This window comes from Citrus sinensis, chromosome 8 (assembly GCF_022201045.2).
Source record: "Citrus sinensis cultivar Valencia sweet orange chromosome 8, DVS_A1.0, whole genome shotgun sequence".
In the NCBI taxonomy this organism is placed as follows: Eukaryota; Viridiplantae; Streptophyta; class Magnoliopsida; order Sapindales; family Rutaceae; genus Citrus; species Citrus sinensis.
Genome location: NC_068563.1, coordinates 3,832,111 through 3,844,584, shown reverse-complemented (window position 1 = coordinate 3,844,584; position 12,474 = coordinate 3,832,111). Strand labels below are relative to the sequence as shown.

The 12,474-nt window shown below is 37.0% G+C and overlaps 3 protein-coding genes across 12 annotated transcripts in view; 1 reads left to right on the top strand and 2 right to left on the bottom strand.

Annotated features, from left to right (window-relative positions):
* Window positions 1-406: 406 nt before the first annotated feature.
* On the bottom strand, window positions 407-5,498 carry LOC102609669 (pollen-specific leucine-rich repeat extensin-like protein 4). Its single transcript, XM_006480008.4, has one exon. It carries the CDS (start codon window positions 5,496-5,498, stop codon window positions 2,607-2,609), a length of 2,892 nt encoding a protein of 963 aa, XP_006480071.2. The 3' UTR covers window positions 407-2,606.
* Window positions 5,499-6,299: 801 nt separating this feature from the next.
* The window catches only part of LOC102615817 (CCG-binding protein 1), a 13,203-nt gene continuing 7,028 nt past the window's right edge, over window positions 6,300-12,474 (bottom strand). Inside the window, exons 1-3 of one of the 2 annotated variants that reach the window (XM_015530700.3) lie at window positions 7,110-7,421; window positions 6,947-7,020; window positions 6,300-6,846 (exon numbers count right to left, since the gene is read on the bottom strand). In XM_015530700.3, coding sequence (XP_015386186.2) covers window positions 6,529-6,846; window positions 6,947-7,020; window positions 7,110-7,350 — 633 coding nt within the window. In that variant the 5' untranslated portion in view covers window positions 7,351-7,421 and the 3' untranslated portion in view covers window positions 6,300-6,528. Of the gene's footprint in view, window positions 6,847-6,946; window positions 7,021-7,109; window positions 7,422-12,474 lie in introns of those variants that run through there. The other variant, XM_052432194.1, reaches the window with a different exon arrangement.
* The window catches only part of LOC102616795 (uncharacterized), a 26,443-nt gene continuing 24,896 nt past the window's right edge, over window positions 10,928-12,474 (top strand). For 2 of the 9 annotated variants that reach the window (XM_052432188.1, XM_052432185.1), the window contains exons 1-2: window positions 10,929-11,286; window positions 12,040-12,442. In XM_052432188.1, the coding sequence (XP_052288148.1) occupies window positions 11,187-11,286; window positions 12,040-12,442 (503 nt within the window). In that variant the 5' untranslated portion in view covers window positions 10,929-11,186. Of the gene's footprint in view, window positions 11,287-12,039; window positions 12,443-12,474 lie in introns of all 9 variants that reach the window. The other 7 variants (XM_052432184.1, XM_052432183.1, XM_052432187.1 and 4 more) reach the window with 6 other exon arrangements.

Below are 12,474 nucleotides of genomic sequence, written 5' to 3'. Positions count from 1 at the left end.
ACAAAAAGGATGGTGTGGAGATTGATTGATCCTCAATCAAATCTCCAAGTGGGAGAATGTCAAAATAATGGCTGACAAAGCTGGTGGCTTTAACAAGCCAAATTCAAATTGGCTTGGACAACCACCAATCTAGAAGAATGAAGAAACTTTGAAACAACAAATATTAAAGGGGAAAGGTGCCGCCCAAAGAAAACAAGGAAGAAGAAAAAGGAAGAGTTGACGCTGCCAAATTTGAACAAAGACAAAAAGAAAGAAGAAGAAAAAATAGAATTTGGCAACAACGTTTTTTTGAAGAAGGAAAAAGAAAAATGAAGAAGATAATGGAGGTGGAAAAAAAATATATTTTAATAGCCAATTTTAGCTATAAAAAGGGAGAGCTCCCCATTTCGTTTTGGCATCCAAAAAATTCGTGAGAGAGAAAGTAGGGAGCTTGAGTAATTTTAAAGGCTTAAAATTATAAAGCTCTTGTTTCTAGTGAGTAAAAAATTAGGTGTATTGGGGTTCTGGGTAGTGAGCCAAAATATTACAATATCTGTAATCCTCATATTACTAATAAAATACTTTTCTTCTGTTTTCGCCTATAGACGTAGGCTAAAAGTTGAACCACGTAATTTCTTAGTGTCCTCTTTTTGCTTGTTTTTTATTTTTTTTTTCAATTTCATTTTAGCTGTGATCCTACTTCACCTATTAATTTCCTAACAATATGCTCAATATAATAAAAAGCTCATTTCTTTCTGTGTTCGTTATATCTTCTCTGTGATTTTCCTTTACTTTCTCGCTTGCCAAGAACTTTTATTACCTAATTCTTTCACCTTGGTGTTTTTGTCAATTAAGTTGGCATTGTCATGAGTTCCTATACTTTCTCGCTTGCCGAGCACCCTTATTCTCTAATTCTTTCAGCTAGTGTTTTCATCACTTAAGCTGGCATTGTCATGAGAGAATCACATGCGGTTAGTCGAGTCAAACGTTAGTTAAGTTTTTTATTTTGGCGGGAATTGAAAATTTTCCCATAATTATGTTTTATATTTGGCTTCCCTAACTTTTACCTTTTTTAATTTTTTTATTTTTTGTTACAACCTACTATAGCTTATCATTTTTCTAGTATACTCTTTTGGCCTTCTTAATTTTACAGATATTATGGTATAACCTCCTTAAGTTTACTAGCTTCCGTTATGTCCATCATGGAACAAAAATCCTGATTTCAGCCACTAGTCTTTGGTTTCTGGAGGATGGATTGAATTCATCGATCCAATCACAACTAGTTTCTCAAAACAAGACTTTGCATTTTTGAACTGACCATTTTAGCGCCGATGTGACAAAGTTTTATAAATTTAGAGGCAGCATGAGGCGGAGAACCGTAACCCCCACTACTGCTATATATTGGTATTAAAAAGTTCAAGACAATTTAAATTTGAAATTTATTGTAAATAAATGTTGGTTGATTTATTCATTCAGTCATGGAAAATTTCATAATTTAGTACGTAGATTCAGAGATTTAAAACAATTAGAACATAGGTAAAAATGTGGTGTAATTTTAAAGCGTTAAGGTGAGTGCTAGCTTGGCAGTTTGTAGGATGGAGTTTATGTTCATTCACGCAATCTTTTTTTTTTTTTTTTTGGTTTTGACCACGAGGTATTTTGGGGAGGGCCCAAACTGTGAGAGACACCTTTAAGCCCGTACCACAACCTAAACTAGAAGTCTCCACTCGAACTGAGAGGCACAGGTTCTCCCAACAAAGGCGACTTCCCTGCGACTCGAACTGGGGAGCAAACTCAGTCAAGCCACTTAAGGGGACTCTATTGCCAGTGAAGCCAACACTTTGTTGGTTCATTCACGCAATCTTTAAATGTGTGCGTATGCGTGCAAATAATGGAAACAAAATTGAAATGCTAAAAGAAAATTACAGCAGGCCATGATTTCATTTGTAACACTAACTGATAATTTGCGTACATGCTTGCGGAGGGATGTAAATGTAAGGACTACTTTTCTGAATATTTCATTCTTTAGCTCCTTTCTTTATAGACATGAATGCAGTAGGAAACTATCCATTCTCTACCCTCTCATGACTTAACATATTGCATATAACTTTGTGTATCCCTCAAAAGGACACAAGTTTTCTAATATAACCGTAAGGGATAATTAATCATGGCTACGAGAAATTAAATTTCCTTCAATTCAGGACGCGTCAATCTTTATTAAAAATTAAAGTCAAAAAATGAAAAACAAACAAATGGACAGGCTGAACACAACATGCATTTTCAAGGCTCTGTGGAAAAATACTTCATATATATTCTTCTAACACACATTATATTCAGTCAAATTCTTTTAGTAGAGTGATTTTACATAAGACAAGTACAAAAGGGATATGCCATATTGGAGCACAAAGAGATCAGATCATACATTAAAAAAAAAATAAAAAAAAAAGAGCCTACATATTTGATACAAAATCATCTCCCGATTGTCACATTTTAATGCCAATGAATAAGGCTGTTGAAAAAATCCAAGACATTATTTAGTAATACTCCTAACAAAATGTATTTTCACGTTGCATTCAGCAACTCGAAATGTGCATCAGCAAAAAGTAAATTTGCCAATACTATGATATTTAGTATCCTTGGAAGATGGGCGGAGGCGGTGATGGGTACAAGCTACCAATGTTTGGCGGGAGGACGAAATCCGTAGGTGGAGGAACAGTAGAAGGGGGAGGAGATGCAGTTGGCGTTGGTGGTGGAGAAGAGACTGGTTGAGGTGGAGATTGTACCGGCGGCGGAGGAGAGTTGATCACAGGTGGTGGAGAATATGCTTGTGGAGGTGGGGATTGTCCAGGAGGTGGAGGAGACTGAACAGGCGGAGGGGGAGAGTAAACTGGCCTTGGTGGAGGTGTTGAACTTGCTGGTGGTGGAGACTGGACGGGTGGGGGTGGTGACGGTTGAGGTGAAGGAGACGGCGGAGGTGATGTTGTCGAAGGTGAAGGTGAGGGTGGGGATGGTGATGGTTGAGGCGAATGAGGAGGCGGAGAGTTTACAAGTGGCAAAGGTGAAGGTGGAGGTGGAGACTGAATAGGTGGCGGAGGTGAAGCTGGCGACGGTGAGGGTGCAGATTGCCTTGGTGGAGGTGGTGAAGATTGAATTGGGGGAGGTGTTGAAGCCGGTGGTTTTGATGGCTCAGGTGTTGGTGTTGGCACTGGGGTTAACGGTTTAGGCGGCTCCGGAGCTGGAGCTAATGGTTTTGATGGCTCAGGTGCTGGCGATAGAACTGGTAAAGGAGGTGATGGTTTGGAAGGCTCAGGAGCTGGTGATGACGGTTTAGATGGTTCAGGTGTTGGAGTTGATGGTTTTGATGGTTCAGGTGTCGGAGTAGGTGGTTTTGATGGTGCTGGTGCTGGTGTTGGCGATGGCGTTGAAGGTGTCGAGGTCGGAGCTGATGGTTTGGAAGGTTCAGGTACTGGCGCAAAAGGTTTCGATGTTACAGGTGTTGGTGCTGATGGTTCAGGCGCCGGAGATGATGGTTTAGATGGTTCAGGCACCGGTGATGATGGTTTTGATGCTGTAGGAGACAAAGGTGAAGATAGGGGTGGAGACTTGACAGGAGGGGGTAGGGATGGTTGAGGTGAAGGAGGTGGTGGGAGTGGAGAGTGGACAGGTTGCGCCGGTGGAGATTGAATTGGGGGAGACGAAGCTAATGGAGGCGACGGTGGGGGAGGTGACTGGACCTGTGGTGGAGGTGGAGATTGGATTAGGGGTGGTGACGTTGGTGAAGGAGATGGTGGCGGAGGTGATTGCACTGGTGGCGGAGGGGAAACCGGGGGTGGATATTGTACTGGCGGTTGCACTGGCGGTGATGGTGTCGGAGAAGAAGGTGGGGCAGGTGACTGTATTGGTGGCGATGGTGATTGCACAGGTGGTAATGGTGTTGGTGGTGGGGGAGAAACTGGAGGTGGGTATTGCACTGGCGGTTGCACTCGTGGTGGTGACGGAGGAGAAGGTGGGGGAGCTGACTGTACTGGTGGCAATGGTGATTGCACAGGTGGTAACGGTGTTGGTGGTGGAGGAGAAACTGGGGGTGGATACTGCACTCCTATTGGGGGAGATTGCACTGGTGGTGATGGTGATGGTTTTGACGGCTGAGGTGTTTGAGCCCATGGTGTTCGTGGTGGAGGTGGAGTTGTGCCCTTTGGACGAAAGACTTTAGTTTCTCGTGGTGTTGGAGGAGCTGGTGTAGGGGTCTTCAGTTCGGGTGCTGGCGGAATTGTCGTTGGCTTTGGAGGAGCAGCGTAAGGTATGGATGGTGGAGTGCCTCCTGCCGAGCACACGTCTCTACTACAATCCACAGGATTGGTCACCACCGGCTCGCATGTGTTAGCCCACTTCTGACTTGGCCTCTCTGCCAAACAATTGCTGGTATCATCAAATGCACTGTTCACCTTCGAACCTGGAATGCATTCGTTTCCCAATCCTTGGAAGTAATTATAAGAGAATGTGAAATTGGATAAGCTTGGCAACTTGCAAATTTGCTCGGACACAAATCCTGTGAGCTTGTTATACGAAAGAACCAATGTTCGTATACTCTCCAAGCTTGAAAAGCTTTGCGGCACACTTCCATGGAATAAGTTAGAGCTGGCATCGAAGACTCTCAAGTTTTTAAGCGACCCAATTTCGGATGGGAAACACCCCGACAACTTATTGTTTGAGAGTATAATCTCGTTCAAGTTTTGCATGTTGCCAATAGATCGTGGGATGCAACCACTGAAATTGTTGTTAGCAAATGTCACAACTGAGACGGTTGAATAACCTATTGTTTCAGGAATGTTGGACCAGAACCTGTTGTGATTCAAGAAAAGTGAATCGAGTTTCATCTCAAAAAGTGCACATGGCAACTCTCCTTCGAAATTGTTGTATCGAAGATCAAGGTACTTCAGAGTTGTCCAGGATAAAACAACTCTTGGGAAAGGACCAACAAGCCTGTTGTTGCTGACATCAAACTCATACATTAGTTTCCAGTCAAATAAGTTGTCGGGAATAATCCCACAGAACCTATTGGAGTTGACATGAAACAATGCAAGATCAGTCAGTAGCCCCAACTCGGCTGGAAAACTCCCAGCAATGTCGTCACCATTCAGATCAATGCCAGCCACAACGGTAATATTGGGATTATCCGGCGCCGGAGCACAGAAAACACCGTTATAAGAACAAACATCATTGTCAACCCAATTCCCAGTTATGTTGAAAGGGTCAGAATAAATGGCTTTCTTGAATGCTTGAAGAGCAACATATGCTTTCTTCAGCCTATCATTGGCAAAATTTTTGTTCTTAAGACCGTACTCGTCGTCGAAATTATCAGGAAGTTTTCCATCCTTTGGTAATGTTAAGAGCTGGCGGCGAGCAATGAAAGCCGCTTCAGCATCAGTCAAAGCAGAACAAATGGATGATAAAGACGAGCATGCAAGGGAGACGAGAACAACACAGCCAAAGACCTGCAATCCTCTGGTGTTAGCCATACTTGTTAACACCTTGGTTTCAAGTCCAAGGCTGCATATAGCAGGCTGTGGATCCCAATGGCAGGAGAAGTGTTATATATAGAGGTAGAGGTTAAGGATTTCGAGCCACTGACAGTCTGGGAAAAGAAAAAAAAGGAAAAACTTCTTTCTGTTTTTTCGCCACCAATTTTGCCGGGAGTTTGGAGCACCCCTGGTGCATAACTAAACTTTAGATAAGTTAATGGAAGTTGTTTCTTTGTTTGAGCAAAGCTAAAAATGGCAATTGACCGATTGTATATGATAATCAGTGGGACAAAATTGATTGTATTTAATCAGAAGACTATGACATGAGGGAGGCAATTGGAAGTTCACCCTGTTTGCCACTTGGCAGACAACTCCATGGTTTTAACTAATCAAACGGTGAAGGATGATCTTATGATTATCAATAAAATCTGCAGAGATTAAACACCGTTAAATGAGATTAAAATTATAGCTTATATTAGTTCACAAGTTCCTAAGTTCAGCTTGAGAAGCCCTCCTTTACGGCTTTACCGTTGAACTTTGCACATGTAAGCAGAATTGGCTCAATTAATTGAGATGTAGTTTCTATTCTCCGGTTGATTTCACTGATAATTGGGTCAAGTTTATTCTTTTGTGGCCTGGAAATGATCAGTGGACTTCAATGTGTCACATAGAGAACATACACTGATAATTGAAACCAAATTTACCACCATGCCACCGTGTTTATGAAGATTTATAATGAAACAACAAAGCAGCCAAACAAACAGCCTGTTTCAGCTCAGCTCAAATTGCTATAAAGAATGTTGCAAGAAAATTTCAATAGCTGGAGTTATTTATATGCAAAAAGGTGTTTGCTCGGAAGCACATATTCGATATTAAGACAATAAAACTTATCAACTGATGGAACTGTATACTTCGCTACAACAATCAATCAAAGAGTAAAAATCCCACATTTAAATAATACACCAGATCCATGAAAATATCTGCAGCGAACCAACACAAAACTTGTTAAACCTCTTTGCCCAAATTATCAATCTGTTTCGTGATCAGGGGCAAGCGAGTACCAAGCAGGGAGTCTCCCTTTTGCTCTAAGCAATCTCGTGTATGGAGAATCCGGCATTCTCGCTCTCTCTTCTTCCTCAAGCTCTTCCAGGGTCTTGGGCAGCCCATCCGGGACAGGACGTGAACTGCTTTCTATTCTCTTGGAACCCAATGTTTTTTCTTCCGAAGCAAACCCATCAGTCTTTGCTTTGCGTATTGATGAAATCCCATGCAAGCACCCAATTAAAGATTTCACACCACCCGATTGCAGGATCAGTTTCTCGATATCTTCTTTTGGCAATTCTTTCTGATCAATTTCACACAAAGAATTAAAGTTCACATACAAAGTTCCATTTGAATTATAAGTTTTAAGGGCAATATGATTTGAAGTAAATGAATAGACTAACTTCAAGATCTTTGAGCTCAAAGTAAGCTCTCCAGCAACTGTAGGAATCATCTCCTTCGAGTGTCGAACAATAATCTGCACAGGAACCATAACAGAAGGCTTATTTAAAATAAGATCAAATAAAGTTTATTAAAAAATTTTGAAAATAAGTAACGGACATGGACCTGCAAGATCGTTTTCAGATTTTTCGATCAAGGAGGGTTCTTTGACGGCACGTTCTAACTTAGTACGGCTAAAGGGTTCGAGTTTTGGGACGTTATAAGCGTTGGTTCTCGAAGAAGAAGAGCAGCAAGCCACTGAAGCGGATCTCGTTGTATCAGAAAAACATGCTCCTGCATTAAGATTATCTTTAGATTCCAACCGTAACGGAACCGAGCAAGAGCCAGCAACGATCGACTTTAACATCGTAACCAAACAGAGTGGTTTTGGTTTTTGTGTTTGTAGACTATGGATTTTGCTTGGTCGTGGAGAATGGGTTAAATACTAACGAGTATAAATATCTCTTCCTTGTGCTTGAAGGTCCGGGAAAGTGTAGCGATGGGACCGGGTTAGTGGATAAGGATGAGATATTTTTATTGTATGATTTAAAAGATTTTTTTATTATTGAACGGTTGTGATTTTTTTTAAGATATAAATACTAAAAAAAATACTGCCGTCGATGGGCATAATTGTATTGGAGATCCCGAATTATTATTATGCGGAACTGTCACATTGGTTTAAAAGTGGTTTGTCGAACGCAGCGTTGCGCCGATACCGCGGGCAGTGGACAGCGTGCACAGTGGGCGGTGGGCCGGGGGCAGACGACTTTTTCTTTCAAACTTATCCAAAAAATAATGGATTAGGGATATTTCAATTAAATTTTAGTTTTTTTTTTTGGGACCTAACTTTTTTTAGTATATTTGATTATAGTGATTGATTTAGTGTTAGTTTAAATCGGCTGTTTTATCCGTATAAAATAAAAGCACTAAAAATTTACTTTCATTTTATTTGGAATTCATTGTTTCTAAATAATATATTAATACTATTTTGTTAGTATGATCATTAATTTTTAATTAAACTAATATAATGTTCTTTAAGATAGAATGTTCACATAAATTATTGGACTATCAAATTTATACCATTCACATGTAAGGATATCAAAAATAATTATTAGATTCATTTAAAAACATTAGATTATAGCCATAAAATTCAATATCTAGACTATTAGATACAACAACTTATGTTTATAAGGGTAATTTGATCATTTTATGTCAAAAGGATAAAATAATCAGATAAAATTTATATCAAAGCAACTTTTGTAATCAAAGATGGCCAAAGAAAGCGGTAAAAAATATATAGATATAAGAAAATTTTAGTTGATTAATTGTAGAAAACTTTTGTTGATTTATTTTTGTTTTAAAAAAAAGTAAACTCGTTGTAATTATTTTCTAGAAATGTGGTGGATTTGCAAAAATATTAAAATAGTGGAGCGCGAAGATATTTCCAACCAAAAATAATTAGTTGATAATGTTTGGATCAACTAACTTTTAGGCTTTTACCAACAAGACCATCGTTTGACCTTTTATTTTGATAGATTATTGATTTTTATTTGCTTTGAAATATATTTTACCCGATACAACTAAAGCCAAAGTATAAATGAACAATTAATGTCAAACATAGTCAACCTATCAAAACTCAATATAAAAACTAAATCCCTGCATGAGTAATGATAGAAAACAAACTCTCATAGGTGCTAAAGAGACTTGAACCCTCCACCTTAAAATTAAGGAGAGGAGGTAAACGGGTCAAATTCTCAATTGATTGATTTTATAAAATGGCCATTTTTATACTACTCTTCCCCTCACTGTCCTCTCGCCCCAAAAATAAAAAATAAAAAAGAAGAAGAAGTCATTGATCTCTCATATCCACAATAAATTAAAACAAAATTAGTTTTAGCCAAAAGAAAACAAGTTAAAAATTTGACTCCAAATAAAATTAAGTTGGTTACGCTACCATCACCTTCGTTTTCAAAACCTAAGAATTCACTCTTTCAATAGAAACTAAGAAAATAAGTCTTTGCAATCGTAAGGATAAATATAAAAATTTGGATTGTATCCTAATAAAATACAAAATAAAAATAATATCAAGATACATTTTATTATAAACATATTAGTTTGTACAAAGATACCTTACAAGTTATTGTAACTAATACCTCACAGGATTTATACTCATTACTTGATTTATCTTTTGTCTTATAAATTTAATATTGACAATAATACAAGATTCTAATATTTAAGTCTATTTGTTTCTATTTCTATATATGGAAAGTTAAAAGATACCATAAAAAATCCAAAAAAAAAAAAGGTGGTTTGTGATGATTTTTCAATCTTTTATATTGGGTAATCTAATATTCTTATGCACGATGATGCATTAAAAAAATTATCCTTTTTTTTTATTTATAGGAGCAAAACATAATATTATGTTTGTTAAGAACTCAAGGGATCCTGACTCTACTCCTCGAATTAGATAAAAATGGGAACAATAGAGTACCTTGAGTTCTTACGCTTTTATGTCTATAACGCAGTTCGTTTGATTACTACTGGAAGGATTCGATCACACTAGAGACGCAAACGATCATAGATAATTATAAGATATGCTTATTTTTCAATGGGATAAGGGAATTCCTACTATTTTGGATTCTATATGTGATATAATAAATAAATGCAGTAGCAGTTGGGCCAATCACAAATATTATGATTCTTGACTCCCATCACTAAAGCCTATTGTCGAACTTATATCCATGATGATCCTTTAAACCAATTGGGCATTCAAAGCCCAGAAATGACCCATCTCGGCCCATTTGATCATATAATTAAAAGTTTTCTTTTTTCCTTTTTCCTCTTGAATGGTATTTTAATTGAAGCATACTTCTGCCCGACCGTTTTCATAATCATATCGCAGGAATGAGTTGGAAACATTTGTAACACAACACCAACATGACTTGTATTATCCACGTTGTCCACGCTGTCACCCATATGCGCCTCCTACCAGGCATCAATTTTTGTCATTCGCTGCAATTAGTTATCAGGCATTTTGTCCCTAAATTTATATAACTTATATAATAATAAAAAATATCAACAGTTCACCTATTTTTTACACATTTTTTAAAAATATACAATTCTTTTATTTTTTAAATGGAATCTACCTAAAGTTATATTTTTTTTCACTTTTTCACTTCTATTTGGAATCCGTTAAGAAAACTAACGGAAACTTAAAAAAATGACTATTTTACCCTCAAAACGAAAATTACAAGTTCACCATAAAAAATACCAAAAATAATAAGATTTAATAATGAATATCATTATTGGTACGTTAATGAAGTACAAAAAAATCTTAACTACTAGAGATTATAACTCAATGAATAATAAAACTTTATTTATCTTAAATTCAATTGATGGTTTGTGAGATTAGGCTATTTTTAATACCACTGTTATAATTTAGCATTCTAATTACCGACATATTTTTTTTAAAAAAATTTGTATTTGATGGTTGTGGAATTAATTTTTTTATTGACCGATGGAGAAAATTATTAGATTTAATCTGATTATTTTTTATAATTTTTAAGGTGAAATTGTAATTTTCGTTTTGGAGGTAAAATTGTCATTTTTTTAAGTTTCCGTTAGTTTTCTTAACGGATTCCAAACGGAAGTGGAAAAGTGAAAAAAATATAACTTTAGGTGGATTTCAGCCAAAAAATGAAAGAGTTGTATATTTTTTAAAAAGATGTAAAAAATAGATGGACGGTGGATATTTTCCCTCATAATAATATTTACAGTAATAAATAGCAAAAATTTATCGAAATTATTTTGAGATGAACTGAGAAGATCCCAGACTTTACACGTGTAAAGTAACGGAACGATGAGCCTAACGACGCTTAGCAAATTATCTTTTTCGCACGTATAATTTGTTTCCATTTAAAATACCAAGAAAAAAAATTAAAAAACAAAAATAAAATCCCAAAAAAAAAAAAAAACAAAAAGAGAAGCTAACGAAATCAAATTTTACATGCTCCGATATTCTCTCTTGTTGCTGCTTTCAAATTAATTGCTGAAGAAAGTCAATTAGCTGACAGACGCCACCACGTCTCCAGAAACCGAACAAGGCCTTACTTTTCGCGCGATCAATATCCTCGAGCGATATCGATGTCTCTAGTCAATTAAAAATTTAAGCAATTTTCTGTTAATTAAACAGAGAAAAAAAAAATGAAGGCGATGGAGACGATACAAGATCTGATGGAGGAAGCCAAAGTACGGACGGTGTGGTGGGCCTTGTTGATATTCGCGGTCTGCTATTTCTTATCGCGTACGATAACAATCAAATTCTCGGGTTTTTTTTTTAAATTTTCTTTTTTTTTTGCTTTATTCAGTTAATTTGTGTTAATTTTATTTATAGTTTAAGTTAAGCTAGGGTGTCGTTTTAGAATTTTGAATTGTCGTTGCATTGTTGAACTTTTTTACATCATTTAATTCTGTGTGCTTTTTAGCTGGTATTTATGGTGTCTTATTATTGGTGTTTAAGCTGTGTTTGGTAATTTGAAATTGGAAATTAGTGTTAATGATAGGGCCAGTCTTCATTTATATACCTTTTTTATGAAAGGATAACTTTGAATTTGGTGGCGCCGAACTAAGGGTATGTTTTTTGTTGAGATGTTGTGGCTTTTAGTCCACGGCTGCTGTAGAATGAAATCACTAGCAGTGGATAGTAAGTAGACATTAGCTGTCAAGTAGAAAACACTTCAGGGGCCGTAAAATGGAAAACCTCAGTGAACTCAGCAAAATGTTTATGACGCTGGTTTAAGTTCTTCTTTTAGCTTTTTCATTGCTTAAGTTAATGATGCCAAGTTGGATTCCAGATTTTATTAAAGTGTTTTTTGAATCTCTGAGAGCAACCAAATCATGGAGAATCTTGGTCTAACTCTTTGATGCTGGTACTGATTGTTTTTCTTACGGTATCAGTTTTTGGGAGATTGATATGCTATCTTTTCAAATATGTTTCTGTATAATGTACTGCTTATCTGTTTACTATATTTATTTTCTTTTTAATTATTCAATGCAGATACAAGCACATCAATGTTGATGAATTTGCCCATATCAATCCTTATTGTTTGTGCATTGCGAATGCTATCTAATGAGGTAGAAATATCCTGGAAAGTTAAGGCACAACATCCTCAAACTCATCTTTCTCTGTTGGAGAAGAAACAATTGTCTGTGAATGATTCACGTCTTTCTAATGCATCAGCCCCACAAAAACGGAAGCGGAAAATTGATTCTCCTATTGTGGAGTCTGCAATCAGCGAGTTTATCGATAAAATTTTGAAGGATTTTGTGGTTGATTTATGGTATTCAGATATTACACCGGATAGGGAGGCTCCTGAGCTAATGCGAAGCATTATCATGGATGCAATTGGTGAAATATTGGGAAGGGTCAAAACAATAAATCTTGTTGACTTGCTAACGAGGTATAAAATAAAATGAAATTTATGAGTCTAAA